This window comes from Pseudophryne corroboree, chromosome 5 (genome assembly GCF_028390025.1).
Source record: "Pseudophryne corroboree isolate aPseCor3 chromosome 5, aPseCor3.hap2, whole genome shotgun sequence".
NCBI classification, from domain to species: domain Eukaryota; kingdom Metazoa; phylum Chordata; class Amphibia; order Anura; family Myobatrachidae; genus Pseudophryne; species Pseudophryne corroboree.
In genome coordinates this window covers 560,138,762-560,152,069 of record NC_086448.1, presented here as the reverse complement: position 1 = coordinate 560,152,069, position 13,308 = coordinate 560,138,762, and the positions used below count along the sequence as shown (strand labels likewise).

At 46.8% G+C, this 13,308-nt stretch overlaps 2 protein-coding genes and 1 non-coding gene across 4 annotated transcripts in view; 2 read left to right on the top strand and 1 right to left on the bottom strand.

Annotated features, from left to right (window-relative positions):
* The window catches only part of LOC134928033 (dyslexia-associated protein KIAA0319-like), a 49,468-nt gene extending 37,223 nt beyond the window's left edge, over positions 1–12,245 (top strand). The window contains exons 8-12 of one of the 2 annotated variants that reach the window (XM_063923257.1): positions 1,366–1,668; positions 8,587–8,709; positions 9,510–9,600; positions 10,363–10,454; positions 11,319–12,245. In XM_063923257.1, coding sequence (XP_063779327.1) covers positions 1,366–1,668; positions 8,587–8,709; positions 9,510–9,600; positions 10,363–10,454; positions 11,319–11,497 — 788 coding nt within the window. In that variant the 3' untranslated portion in view covers positions 11,498–12,245. Of the gene's footprint in view, positions 1–1,365; positions 1,669–8,586; positions 8,710–9,509; positions 9,601–10,362; positions 10,476–11,318 lie in introns of both variants that reach the window. The other variant, XM_063923256.1, reaches the window with a different exon arrangement.
* The window catches only part of MRS2 (magnesium transporter MRS2), a 287,514-nt gene that overhangs the window by 2,384 nt on the left and 271,822 nt on the right, over positions 1–13,308 (bottom strand). The gene's annotated exons all lie outside the window — the stretch shown is intronic.
* On the top strand, positions 5,629–5,701 carry TRNAK-CUU (transfer RNA lysine (anticodon CUU)). The gene has a single exon. It is a non-coding gene; the product is annotated as a tRNA-Lys (tRNA).

Genomic DNA, 13,308 nt, shown 5'->3' with positions numbered 1-13,308 from the left:
GCAGACACTTTACTGATGGAGTTATTTGCTCCTGTACGGGAAACATGAGAATTCTAACTATATAAAGTTACTTGTAATTGTCAGAGAAGTAACTTCATATAGTTAAAATTCTCATATTTCCTATACAGGAGCACACAGCTTCATCAGTAAGGTGTCTGCTTCCAGTGTAATAGGTTGCGGTTTCTAATCCTGGGTGTGACACTTGTAATATGTGTATCCACAGTATAATAAAGAGGGTGTGATTTGTAAGGTGCAGGGACCAGTGAGGAAGTCGGCCACTGAAGAGATAGCGGCAACTATGAATTAACTTAATACAATGGTGTCACAGAATGGGAGGAGAGGTGCCCCCTTCAGAGCAGGAGCCCGACGGCAGATGACTCCGTTGCCTCCCTGAGTTCTGCCTCTGGTGATAACTATTCTCTGACTACTGACTACGCCTGCTACCAGAAGATATTATAAGAATTGTCGTCAGTCTTTTTCAGTAGCTCTCTATGGATTAGGTCCTTCTGTGATTTGAGCCACGCAGGGGTAACCTTGTGACCCGCAGACAATGATATGATGGTAGTGTCACCCAGATGTATATAATTCAGCTTAAGCAACACTTCACTTTGAACATTTGGTGTGCATATGTGAATGTGGGGGGGGGGGGGATGTATATAACTTACTTTAGAGGTTCCAATTTTTGGCATCTTTCAGTTGTCCAGGGGGCGGTGCAATTGTAAAATGGACTATAACCTATGGCAGCCAGATTCTGGCATTCTGTTTTCTACTGCAGCTTTGCAAATGAAAGGAAACATCTAACTAGTTGACATATGGCCCGATTCAGACCTTATCTCTGTGCTGCTAATTTTGTAGTTCAATTACCTTTTCTCGCAGATCCTTTGACAATTCTTTTGCTTTCCCCATGACTCAGAATCCAGAAACGTCAGTGCAGCACTGGATGAAAGATGCAAGGGTCTTTCAGGAGTCCAGAAACTCACTGACCTTTTATACACACACACTGATTACAAGCAAACAGATCACAGGTGAGGATGGTTACCTTTAGTAGCCATTCAAACCCGTTTGTGTCAACTTGTGCGCATGTTATCAGGCCAAAATCTCCAGGGTATGTAAACTTTTGATCAAGGTCATTTGGGTAGTTTCTGTTGTCATTATGATTTAAAAAGAGTGAACACAGTTGTTTGACAATAAATGGCTTCACCCAACCACTAACCATGAGTGAAAGAAAAGTTTGTGAGTTATCATTCATATTCTCTGACAAATGGCCAGAAAATCACAAATTCTGCTAGGGTATGTAAACTTATGAGCACAACTGTAACTATGTATTTTACGTTCCTTTCTGTAATATTTTAACTTTTTTCAAAGATCCGAGGAAACAGAACTTGGTAGAGCTGATTTTAGAGGTGGCAGTCGGTCAGCTGAGTGAGCAACAGAAAGACACCTTAGTGAGACAGCTGGCCGTCCTCCTCAATGTACTGGACTCTGACATTAAGGTTCAGAAGATACAAGTGTTTTTTTATCTTTCCAACAGCACTGTCATTTTATTCCATGTCCAAAGTGGACATAAAATACGAAAAGCATCGGATGTAGCCCGTACACTGCAGAAGCAGCTGCTGAAGGAGAAGGCAGATTTCCTACTCTACAAGGTGATCAGAGTAGATGCTACTGGTAAGACTTGTATTACGCATTGGGGGTAATTCTGAGTTGATCGCAGCAAGATTTTTGTTAGCAATTGGGCAAAACCATGTGCACTGCAGGGAAGGCAGATATAACGTGCAGAGAGAGTTAGATTTGGGTGGGTTATTTTGTTTCTGTGCAGGATAAATACTGGCTGCTTTATTTTTACACTGCAGTTTAGATTGCAGATTGAACACACCCCACCCAAATCTAACTCTCTCTGCACATGTTATATCTGCCTCCCCTGCAGTGCACATGGTTTTGCCCAACTGCTAACAAAAATCCTGCTGCGATCAACTCAGAATTACCCCCATTGTTTGTGCTCATGTTCTCCTTCATCCACTAGGAGCCACTGGAGCGTAGTTACAATGGGGAAATAGTAGGCAGTAATTGGGAGCTGGCACTTTAAAATTCTAACACTGTAGCTAGCTCCTCCCCTACTATCTCCCCTCCAAGCCAGTCTTAGTTAGTGCCCGAGGGAGCTGGTTCACTTGGGTTTTAGCTGAATAATTTTTTCTTTATTATTTTTCTTTCACACACACACAGACTGGCAGCTCTGCCACTGCCAGTCTGCACCGCGGGAGCTGCCGGCGGGGTCCCATCGCAGCTGCGTGCGGCTCGGGATGGGCCCCGGCTGAGGGAGACACTGAGCTCTCCTGAGCTGGCCGGACACCGCTGCGTGCGGCGCGTGTCGGGCCGCTCCACCAGCAGAAGATTCCGGCAGCATGGCAGCGGTGAGTATCAGTGGCCGGACACCGCTGCGTGTGGCGCGTGTCGGGGCCACTCCATCGGGATCCTGCAAAAAGCAGCGGTGAGTACAAACATTGCTCCCATACATGGGGGCCACGCTCAGGGTCCTTAGTCTAACCCCCCTCCACTCATACTGTATGGGGCTGTGTAATTGCAGGTGCTGAACAGAAAATTTATTTTAGTGGCACCTTTGTAGTTTTGGAACAAGACCGTGTGGCTCTAATCCCCTGAACACCTCAACCATACATCAAGTCCTACCAAAGACAACATTGCTGGGGGGCGGTGCTTGGTCCCGCTCGGCTCAGCGGGCTAAGCGCCCCCGCTCCCCGGCCGCGACTCGCAGGGCCATCGGGCGCTCCACGCTGAGTTTGCGCGGAAGCTTGGTAGTTTGAACATCGGAGCACTTCCTGCTGGTGTTTGCTTGGTTTGAACTTGATAGGGGGCGGAGCTTTCTCCCGCTTTGCTCGACGGGTTCAGCTCCACGGCCGCTGCTCGGGTGACCGGCGGGGGAGGCAGGACGCTCCCCGCTGACTTGGCACATTGAACGGTTACAGTTTTTAAATTGGGCGCCATAACGGGGGGCAGGGCTTCCTCCCGTCTTGGACCTCGGCTCCCGGCGGCCACCTGCGGCTCTGTTTGGTGCTGGCGGCCATTTCCTCTCTGCAGGGGAAACCTCTACCCGGACTCCACTGCTGGCTGTGATTGTCAGGGTCTGCTCATCACTGCAGTGAGTAGCTTTTCTCAGTGATCTAAGGTCATATATATATGATATATAAATGTATATAGTTGTATTGTGTGTATATATATACATATTTTGTTGTATGTATATTATATTATATTTTATATAGTTTGTGTTATATATATCTAGATATGTATATATATTATCAACTAGCGCCGTTGATTTCAAAGTTAGGCGCCATAGTGGGGGGGGGGGGGCTTAAACCTGACTCAGGTCAGTGCCCCTTTGTCAGGGGTGCTATGGCTGTTAATTCAACACGGAGTCCCCTGTTTATGGAATATGGAGTCAGCTCACTACTGCTCTTTATCAGGGCACAGTTAGACTCACTGAATATTTGCACTACAAGCTCCACCGACATTTATTATAATAACGCAGATCTGGGTTCACGTCCCACATATCTTCACCCTGCCACATTAATTTTTCCCCCGGCTTTACTCACAGGCTGGCCGCCATTTTGGGCAACCAGCGGAGCTTACTAAGTTAGCAGTACACTACATACAGGGCGGGTGTTGTCACCCCTTTATTACTCTTTTGTTTCACTTGGTAATAATACTGTGTGTAATTTGGGGGAATGTGTGTGGTATCAGCCAAATAGCTGCAGTGGCTCGGTACGCTTATAGCTGGGACATCTGAACACAGATTGAATTCCATCAAACACCAACTTTAAGGGATATGTGCCTATCAGGGCACGTTATAGTGCAGAGTTTATAGAGGGTTACACTTCTTTAACCTGTCTTTTCTCTTTTCGTTTAACTAAACGTAACACCCAGGACAGAGAATTCCCTGTTATGTGTAGATTGTGCGGTGGAGCCATCTGATTAGCCCTCAATGCAGCTGCAGGACGTTCCTGTTGGAACAGCTCAGCTTATGCAGGTAAGGTCACCATTACCAGAGACCCCGTCCGTCATTTCTTCTCCCCAGGTTTCTAAAAGGAGGTTGCTAACCTCAGTGTTACACGACGCTGCGGATGAGAGACCTCTCTTGAAGGAGGCAATAGATGTCCGGGATACTGAGGATGTCTGTTTCCGGTGGGGTCCGAACCAGTGTCTCTGGGTCCTGGAGACATCCGACTGCACGTTTTCAGGTTTCTAAAAGGATCTTGCTAACCTCCATGTTACACGAGATACTGATTATGTTTCGGTGGAGTCTGAACCAGTATCTCAGGATATTGAGGCGTATTGTACAGCAGTTCGTCTGGTGCTGTAGATAAAGAGGTCGGTCACTTCAGGTCCCTCGGGGTTTTGACGCCAAGGAAGAAATGACAGCGACTTGTTCAGTTTCGAATGAGCTGGGCATGCTCCGGTAGGCGGCCGGAAACATCCGAATTCACAGTTTCAGGTATCGAACAATGTTTGTTTGCCTATCCTTTTCCCGCAAATAGCAGGAAACGATATCAGGCCTCTCCAGGGTATACCCCTCAATGTATCGCCGGTCCAACAGGCTGCCGTTTTTCCTGGGGCAACCTTGCTGAGGGATCCATCTGAGAGACCTATGCGACAGCAGGGGTTCGACCTTGTCCGGAGCAGGTAGGTTGTGGAACAATTGTCCTCTAGGTTACAGGATAATTCGCATCAGGATCAACTGATGCTTTGGGACAGATCAGAATCACGATTCTGCTTTATATTCTTTTGAGGTCCCCACGTCTGTATACTCGGAACCTGCAGTTTCACCTGGGCTGTCTTAACCCGACGACCTCTGGGGCTGCGACAGTGACAGGTGAACATGGAATCCTAAGGGGCAGCTGGTTCAGGGGAAGGAACTTCCTTCATGATTTCTCGAACCTTTGGGGGTAAGTCCACTTTTCTTTCCCCTACTGCTGCCCCAGCTCCAAGACGGACCTTTACCGGTCTTTCCTTTAGATCTTTCCGTGCCCTTTCAGGCTTTCGACTCCAAGTCAGGGGCGGTATCTTCGTCGCCAAGGGATCTCATGGTAGCAGGCTGAAGCAGAGGTTCAGCATCCTTGGTCCAGTCTGATTTTAGGTAATCCAACACACCCACCGCAGGTCAGACTTTCCTACCACCTGGGGGGTCCCAGGGTAGGCGCCTGTCGGTGTTCCTACTGGGAGGACTGGGAAGGCTTGGGCGGTTACAGACTCGATTTTGGAGTCCAACCGTCTCAGGGGTCCCTCGGCATGGGTCGGACGGTTTACGATGACAAGACAGTCATACTGCAGGCGGCGCTCCAGATGCTTCTAACCGCAAAGGGTGTTGATCCCTGTTTTCACATATCATTTGAATCGGGGCATTTCTCAGGCCTTTGTTTTCTTTTCCCGTGCCGAAGCCAGATGGCTCGGCCAGGCCTATTCTGGCCTTAGAATCCTTTCAGTCTGTGATTGCTAGTTTGAAGAAGAAAGGGGGTTTTACGCGTCCCTTGTCTTCAAGGATGCCTGTTTACTGAACTCCGTTGGGTTTCCTCATCGGGCTTTTCTCAGATTCGCATTACAGGATACTCATTTTCAACAGCCCGGCTAGCTCAGTCGGTAGAGCATGACACTCTTAATCTCAGGGTCGTGGGTTCGAGCCCCACATTGGGCGCTGTTCCCTAATTGGACAATCTACTGCTGGAATTCCACTCTGCAGATTAGGTTGCTTCTGAATATCCGGAGGATCCAGGAGCTTCTGGTTCGACACGGGTCCAGTTTATGCTCCTCGTAGACGGTTCTAAACTCGGTCCGTCAGAGGTTTTTTCCTTCCTCGCGACCAGGTACTCTCTTTCTTCAGTCAAGTTGCGACTCGATGAGTGGTCGCCTACATTCCCCTCTGAGCGGAGGACAACAATCTTCTTTCCAGGTCAAGCCGCCAGGTCAGACTCCCGGGTGAAGGGACATTCCCCGGAGTTTTGTCAGCTGGTCCGCTGTTGGCGGAGATTCCGGATCGACCTCAGGGCGTTCTGACTGACTCTTTAACCCTTTACTACTCTTGGACGTGAGCTCTGGCGGCAATAGCCGAGGATGCTCTCAGGGCTCCTTGGAGTGTCTGGTTAGTCTATCTTGCCTCCTTTTCTATTTCTACCTCACTTTCGGTAACACAGGAGAATGCGCGCTAGTCCTCCCGGTGGCTCCGGTTTGGCCGCGCATGACTTAAAGATCCAGCCTGCACCTGTTGTCAGTAGAGGAGCCTTGGCTCCTTCCTCTGCAGGACTGTCTACTTCAACAGAGTCCTTTTTCTTTGTTCAATCTTACACTGGTTTCGTTTAATGGCGTGACTGTTCACGAGACCTCAGAAGGGAGAAGTTCCCTAGTTCGGTTATGCCTACTAGGCCCCGATTTCGGAAGTCGGTTACCTCTTCTCGCTTTTGCCACTTTGGGAAACTTTAAGGGGCATAGTGTGCATAACAGGGGTTTTCCCCTTTTGATTTACCATTCAGCCGTCATCTTTGGTTTTCTCTGGGTGGTTTGCTCGGCTGCGCTTCAGACTACGTTGACCTGAATTTTAGGTCTCTGCTCTTTCGTTTTTTTCCCAAAAGAAATTAGCATGGCGGCCCTAAGTTCGGGCTCTCTTTCAGGGAGTACTCTATTGGCAACTACCCCTTTTTGACTGGGGTTACGGCTGAGCTTCAGACTCAGCGGTCGTTTCTTCCAGGGGGGATGTCCGTTTTTCATATAAATCTGACGCTGGTGTTTTCGTCCCTCTTTGAATGTTGTCAGGGCTCGCCGACTCTCTCTACAGAGGTCTTCGGCTATTCGATGAAGTGTTTTCTTCTTTGTTCTGTACGATGCTCCCGTACTAAATAGCCGGGGTCCCAGCATAAGCTGGGCCGTTGGATACATCTGACCATCAGACGGTCTTATTGGTGGTTGCTCGGGAGCCTCAGTTTTCCATTTCAGCGCACTCTACGCGCGTTGTGGGACCTTCGTGGGCGGCTGCCCGTGGGGTCTCCATGACTACTTTATGTCGGGCGGCTACTTGGTCGGATTGACATACGTTTGTCAAATTCTATAAGTTTGACACTTTTGCGGCCTCTGCATCACAGTTTGGCCGAGCGGTTTTACAGGAGTCTCAGCGCTCTCCCACCCGTTTTGGGAGCTCTGGGACGTCCCCATTGTAACTACGCTCCAGTGGCCCCTAGTGGATGAAGGAGAAATCAGGATTTTGGTACTTACCGATAAATCCCTTTCCCCGATTCCACAGGGGCCACTGGACGCCCGCCCAGCGCTGTTTCCTCCTTGTTTTTTGCTTAAAGGTCTGCAGATCACTAGGTGCCTGCTTGTTGAGTTCAGGTTAACCTGTTTTTTTTGTTAGGTTCTGTTCCAGGTTTAGTTTGTGTTATCCTGGTTTACAGGGCGTCATTAACCTCCTCTACCTTAAGGTTTTTTATTCCAGCTCTCCTCGGGCACAGTTTTACGTAGACTGGCTTGGAGGGGAGATAGTAGGGGAGGAGCTAGCCACAGAGTGAAGAATTTTAAAGTGCCAGCTCCCAATTACTGCCTACTATTTCCCCATTGTAACTACGCTCCAGTGGCCCCTGTGGAATCGGAGAAAGGGATAAGTACCAAAGTACCAAAATCCTGATATCTGTATACTGCATATATGTGTGTGTGTGTGTCACAGAAATGTACAGTATTTTACACAGTCCTCATTTTTGCTGCTTTATTATGTTGGAAAGAAAGTTGGCATATGCTCTGTTTGCATCATATCTATCATCTACAAACCATGAATAATTCATAGTTCTAATTTCATCCAATTAATAATTCAGCATTTTACTTAATATGTACTTTTTTTTTTATTGCAAATATACTGTAATTGTTGCCCTTTTACAAAACTTTTGGATAAAGTGCATGTTAGTATAACAAAGTGCGTGCCTCCCTCCATTCTACGTACAAAACTGATTTGGCATCCAGACATGTTTATTTTAATCAATAGACATGGGGTAAATGTAAGAACAGGCACTATGGGGGAGAAGCGGTATCAGCGCCTATACCGCTTCTCCCCCATGTAAGAAGGCTGCGGAGAGTGCACAGTGACAGGGGTGCTATGCGCCCCTGTCCATATTGGCGCTGCTATCTGAAAGATAGTAGGCTGATATGTGAGGGCAGTGTATGAACGGGCAGCATCCCTGACCGTTCCGACACCTGCAGCTGTTTATTTCGACAGCTGTAGGTGGCGATGCCCATAGACCAGAGCAGGGTCCTGTCCCTGGCTGTGGCGGGTGTCGGCACTGGAGTTCGCAGGGAATTTAGCATGAGTAGCAAGATCCCACACAGGTGCACTGAGCTGAAGCGCTGTGTGCTCGGGGGACATCACTGGAAGCAGACAAGATGTTCTTACATCTTGTTGATGTCCCTTTCTGCTTCGCTTCGGTAATGAGGTGAAGCAGGAAGTGTTATAGTGGTACAATCCATACCGTTATAATACATTTACCCAAATATGTGCAGGATTCCAATAAAACAGGTGACCCCTAATTACTTTTTGTCTACTAGTCTGTCTTTTGAAATGCTCGGGCCATGGACACTGTGATCCAATCACAAAATCCTGTCTTTGCTATGCGTTTTGGATGGAGAACTTGATCCAGCGTTATATAAGTGATGGAGAGAGCAATTGTGGTGAGTACATTCTATTCGGTATCCATTGCTATAGCCAGTCCCCTAATGCACTGGCCAACTGCTTTTCCCATTCCGGATAACTCACCACACTTCCCCACATACTGTCTTCCTCTACCTCCTCATCACATCCCATCTGCTACTTATAGCTGCAGGTCATTTGTTTTCTTTTACTTTTTATTCACATGTATAAAACATACAATAAAGCGGCACAGCCATGACACGTTTTGTGACAATGTTGTGAATATACAAAAATGAAAGGTTAAGTGCAAAAGAAAGCAATAAGTACATAGCAGAGCAAACTGCAGGCCATTATAATAAACAGTTCATGAGGCAGATGTACTAAGCCTTGGAGAGAGATAAAGTGGACAGAGAAAGTACCAATAAATCAGCTCTTAATTGTAATTTTTCAAACACAGCCTGTAGGAGCTGATTGGCCGGTACTTTATCACTCTCCAAGGTTTAGTACATCTCCCCCCCTGCAGTGTAACACAGATAGCCACATCAGACTGATGCCCCTACTGTACCAGGCTATGGCTCCAACATTCAGTTCTTTTCAGCAGTATCCATGGAGATGACTGGGCTGCTGAGGAACATGGCTGCTGTGCAGTGCAGGCTGACATGTTAGTTTTCTGAGACACACTGTTAAACTGTTATGTGCAGTCAGCAACATGATAACGCAGGTGGTGTCTCGCAGCATTATCTCTGCATCCTGCAGATGATTGCGTCATACAGATTATAATTCTGATGGCACAGAGCAGTGCACGCACAGTGTAGGACCTAATTGTTCATTTGTGTTGCAGAATGGAGTGTCCTTTATATCAGTGTGCTCACATTCGCCTTGGTTGCCTTCCTGATGGGTCTAACTTGGTTTTGCATTTGCTGCTACAAGAGGTAAACAGGTTTAGATGGAGGAGCCCTCTGTATTTGTCTCTGTATTTCAAGATATTCATAAGTCAGGCCTGATCAGTGACAAATGATTGTGTTTGTGTTGTGCACTAATCTTTTTCATGTTGCCTTTGGGAGTCATTCAGATCTGATTGCTGGGCTGCGTTTTTTGCTGTCCTGCGTACAAATAGTCACCGCCTACAGGGGGAGTGTATTTTCGCTGTGCAAGTGTGCGATCACGTGTAGCTGAGCTGCTAAAAATACATTTGTGCAGTCTCTGCGCAGCCCAGGACTTACTCCTCCAGTGCAATAGAATCCTGCTGATTGGGGCCGGAGCTGACGTCAGACACCCTCCCTGAAACCGCTTGAGCCTGCCTGCGTTGTTCTGGACACTCCCTAAAAACGGTCAGTTGCCTCTCACAAACAGCCTCTTCCTGTCAATCACCTTGCGTACGCCCATACGAATGGATCCTTCGCACAATCCCGCCGATGCCCATTGTAGCGGTGCATGCGCATTTCTGATCTGATCGCCCGCTGTGCGAAATCACACAGCAACGATCAGATCTGAATGACCCCCTTTGTTCAATCGTCTGATGTTTGTTAGGAGAATCTCTCAATTTGCATGACTGGTTCATTCTTTTTGAAATTATGACATTAATATATGCTATTGGCAAAGATCTTTTTGTCAAGTTTCATACTCTATATGTATACATGTATCTTGTTTTTAACATTAAGTTTTACATTAAATTCATATTTGTTCAATATCAGCCGCAAAGGTACAAAATTAAGGAAAAAAACTAAATATACAATCTTGGATAACTTTGACGTGCAAGAAAGAATGGCACTGAGACCCAAGTATGGTATGTACAAAGACATTACAGGTAAGTAACTGGTACTTCTCATCAGATGTCCCTGCTTTTAAGGTAGAATAGTTAGCTTTAGTTGGTTTTTGGTCTCGCTTACCTATTTGTGTTATTAGCTGGTCCTGTTTTATTACTGCCTTATTCCCAGTTGTATAGTGCAATGAAATATGCTGGTGCTCTAGTAATAAAAGCTGTGAAACGTGAGATCGGCGTTTGGGATGCCGGCACTCAAAAGACTAAACCAGCATCCCGATGCTGAGAATCCCGACGGGTCGGATTAGGTATGCTTACCCTTCCCTTTACCCCTCTCTTCCCGCAGCCTAAATCTAACCCCCCACCACCCCTGCTGCCTAACCTTCCCCGGTGGCGACTAACCCTAACCCTTCCCGCGGCCTAACTATAACTCTCCTTCCCAGCAGCTTAACCTCCCCGGTGGTACCTAAACCAAACCCCTCCCACCCGCGGCCTAATCCTAGGAATCTTCAGCATACTTACTGCCAGGATGACGTCTGTTGGGATTCAGGCGTCGGCATTCTGAGTAAGCTGGGTATGCACTTAGCAATATAATCGGATGATAGATCATTCTGATCCGCAGCGGAACGATATATCGGCCACATCAATAAGTGCGTATGCACTATTTGGATGCCCCCGCAGCCGTCAGCGATGTCTTCTGGTCGGGCGTGCTGCAGGGCTAACAGAAGACATCACTGACGAGGGCCATACTACTGCTGTCGCTCCCAGCATTGGCAAGTGTGTATGCATTTGTCAATGCCGGCGTGTGGCGCATCGTGTAGTGTGTACCCAGTTTTAGGTTGCAATTACACATTGAACCATGGCTCCTGTAATCTTTCTGTTTCACAGGTATAAAACATAGGAGCACAGAACACAACTCAAGTCTTATGGTATCGGAGTCAGAGTTCGACAGTGAGCAAGATACAATTTTCAGCCGTGAGAAGGTGGAACATGAAAACCCCAAAAATCTCAGTAGCGGACCCCTCAAAAATGGAACACCTTTTAACTTTAGCTCTAAGTGCAGATAAACTAAGAGAGGGATAGTAGAAATGTGTTTCCAGGGTCAGGTGTTTAATCGCACTTAAAATTGGAAATGTTGAAGACTTACAAATTTTTAAAAACATTATTGCAAAATTAAACATTTGAAAAATATCTGTAAGATTGACATTGCAGCTGTTTATTTATCAAAATGATTTTAGTAGAAATATTAAAATATTTTCACTGTGCGATACATCGCTGCTTCTAAATACATTGGCCACATATGTGTTAAGACTGACAATATGCGGCTCTTACAAATATGCTGGAAAGGGGTTTAGAACAGGCTCAGCACATGGGCGTATAATACCCCTTTCACACATAAACCCTGGCTCAGATCCCGGTCACTGAACACGGGTCAAAGCTGGGGTTTTAGTACTTACTGCCTTTCACACATGGGTGACGGATCCGGGTTATTCCTGGGTCATCACTGTTCACAACAGACCCGGGTCTTCCAGTGACTTTCAGCTTACATTGGAGACTTGAAGATGATGTCATGTCCAATCGCTACTGTCCCCGCCAATCAGCTTCTTTTAGGTGTGACCCAAGTAATGGCGTTCACACTACAGGCGACTTGGGTTGGTCCCGGGAGTAATCCTGGTACTGAGCAGGTCTGGTCACATGTAGCCGAGACCCAGGTCGAAAGGCTAAGGGGTATATTCAATTGAGGTCGGATCCAGTCCGACATGCATTTGTCGGAATGGATCCAACAAGGACTATTCACTGCCCATCTCAATTAGACTTTAAAAAAGTCAAATTGAGATGAGAGACCGGAGAGGGGGGAGACGGGGGACAGCAGCGCTGCAGGAATATGTGGCACAGCCACCAGACCTCACGGCAGCGTCCACCCGGCTCCAGCAAGCGGGACCTCACTTGCTGGAGCCGGGTGGACGCTGCCGTGAGCGGCGGCTGTGCCACATCCTCCTGCAGCGCTGTGCTGTAGCGCTGCTGTCCCCCGTCTGCCCGCGGCTCTCCCCCTTCTCAGGTCCCTCATCTCAGTTCGACTTTTTTTTAAGTCGGACAGAGATGGTCGGAAACGGGGCCAAAACCTGTCGGATTTGGCCCTGTTTCCCTCAGAAGCATGTGAATCGGCAGCTATACCGCCGATTCACGTACTATTTGACAAGTCGAATTCCCCGACTTGTCAAATAAAAAAGCTGGGGACTGAATAGGTTCGGATCCCCTTCCGACCTGAAAAAGTCGAAAACTGTTGTCTTTTTGACAAGACGGCAGTTTCGACCTTGATTGAATATACCCATAAGTGTGAAAGGGATATTAACCAACAAAGGTGATTTTTATGAAGAATAATCCATTTTATTTAAGATTTTATGATATATTTGTTCAGCTGAACATACTACTCTATCTTACAGGGATATGTGAGGAAATCTCCATATTTATGCTCATAATACTGTGCTATATACATGTAACTGAATAATTTGTCTAAAATGTTAATATGGAGATGTGCAACAAAATGGAGTTATTTGCAGAAATGGACGATGTTTTTTCAGTAAAAGTTTGTACTGTTACCACTTTTAAGTCTCTGGCGTTATCTTGCTTATTTCCAGCTATATGACAACATGATGAGTTGAAGGAAATTAATTATATTTATATGCAGTTATTATAAAAATTTTCCTCACTCTCTCCTAGAAGTTTTAATGCAGACATTTATTCTTATAAAATAGGGTCTAATTCAAGTATGTACACAATGCCGATGTTCACGCAACGGTAGATTGTTCTATTGCCGCGATCGCACTGTCCACACGCCAAAGTACCTTTACAACGCAGCGCACAGTGAGATTTCTAA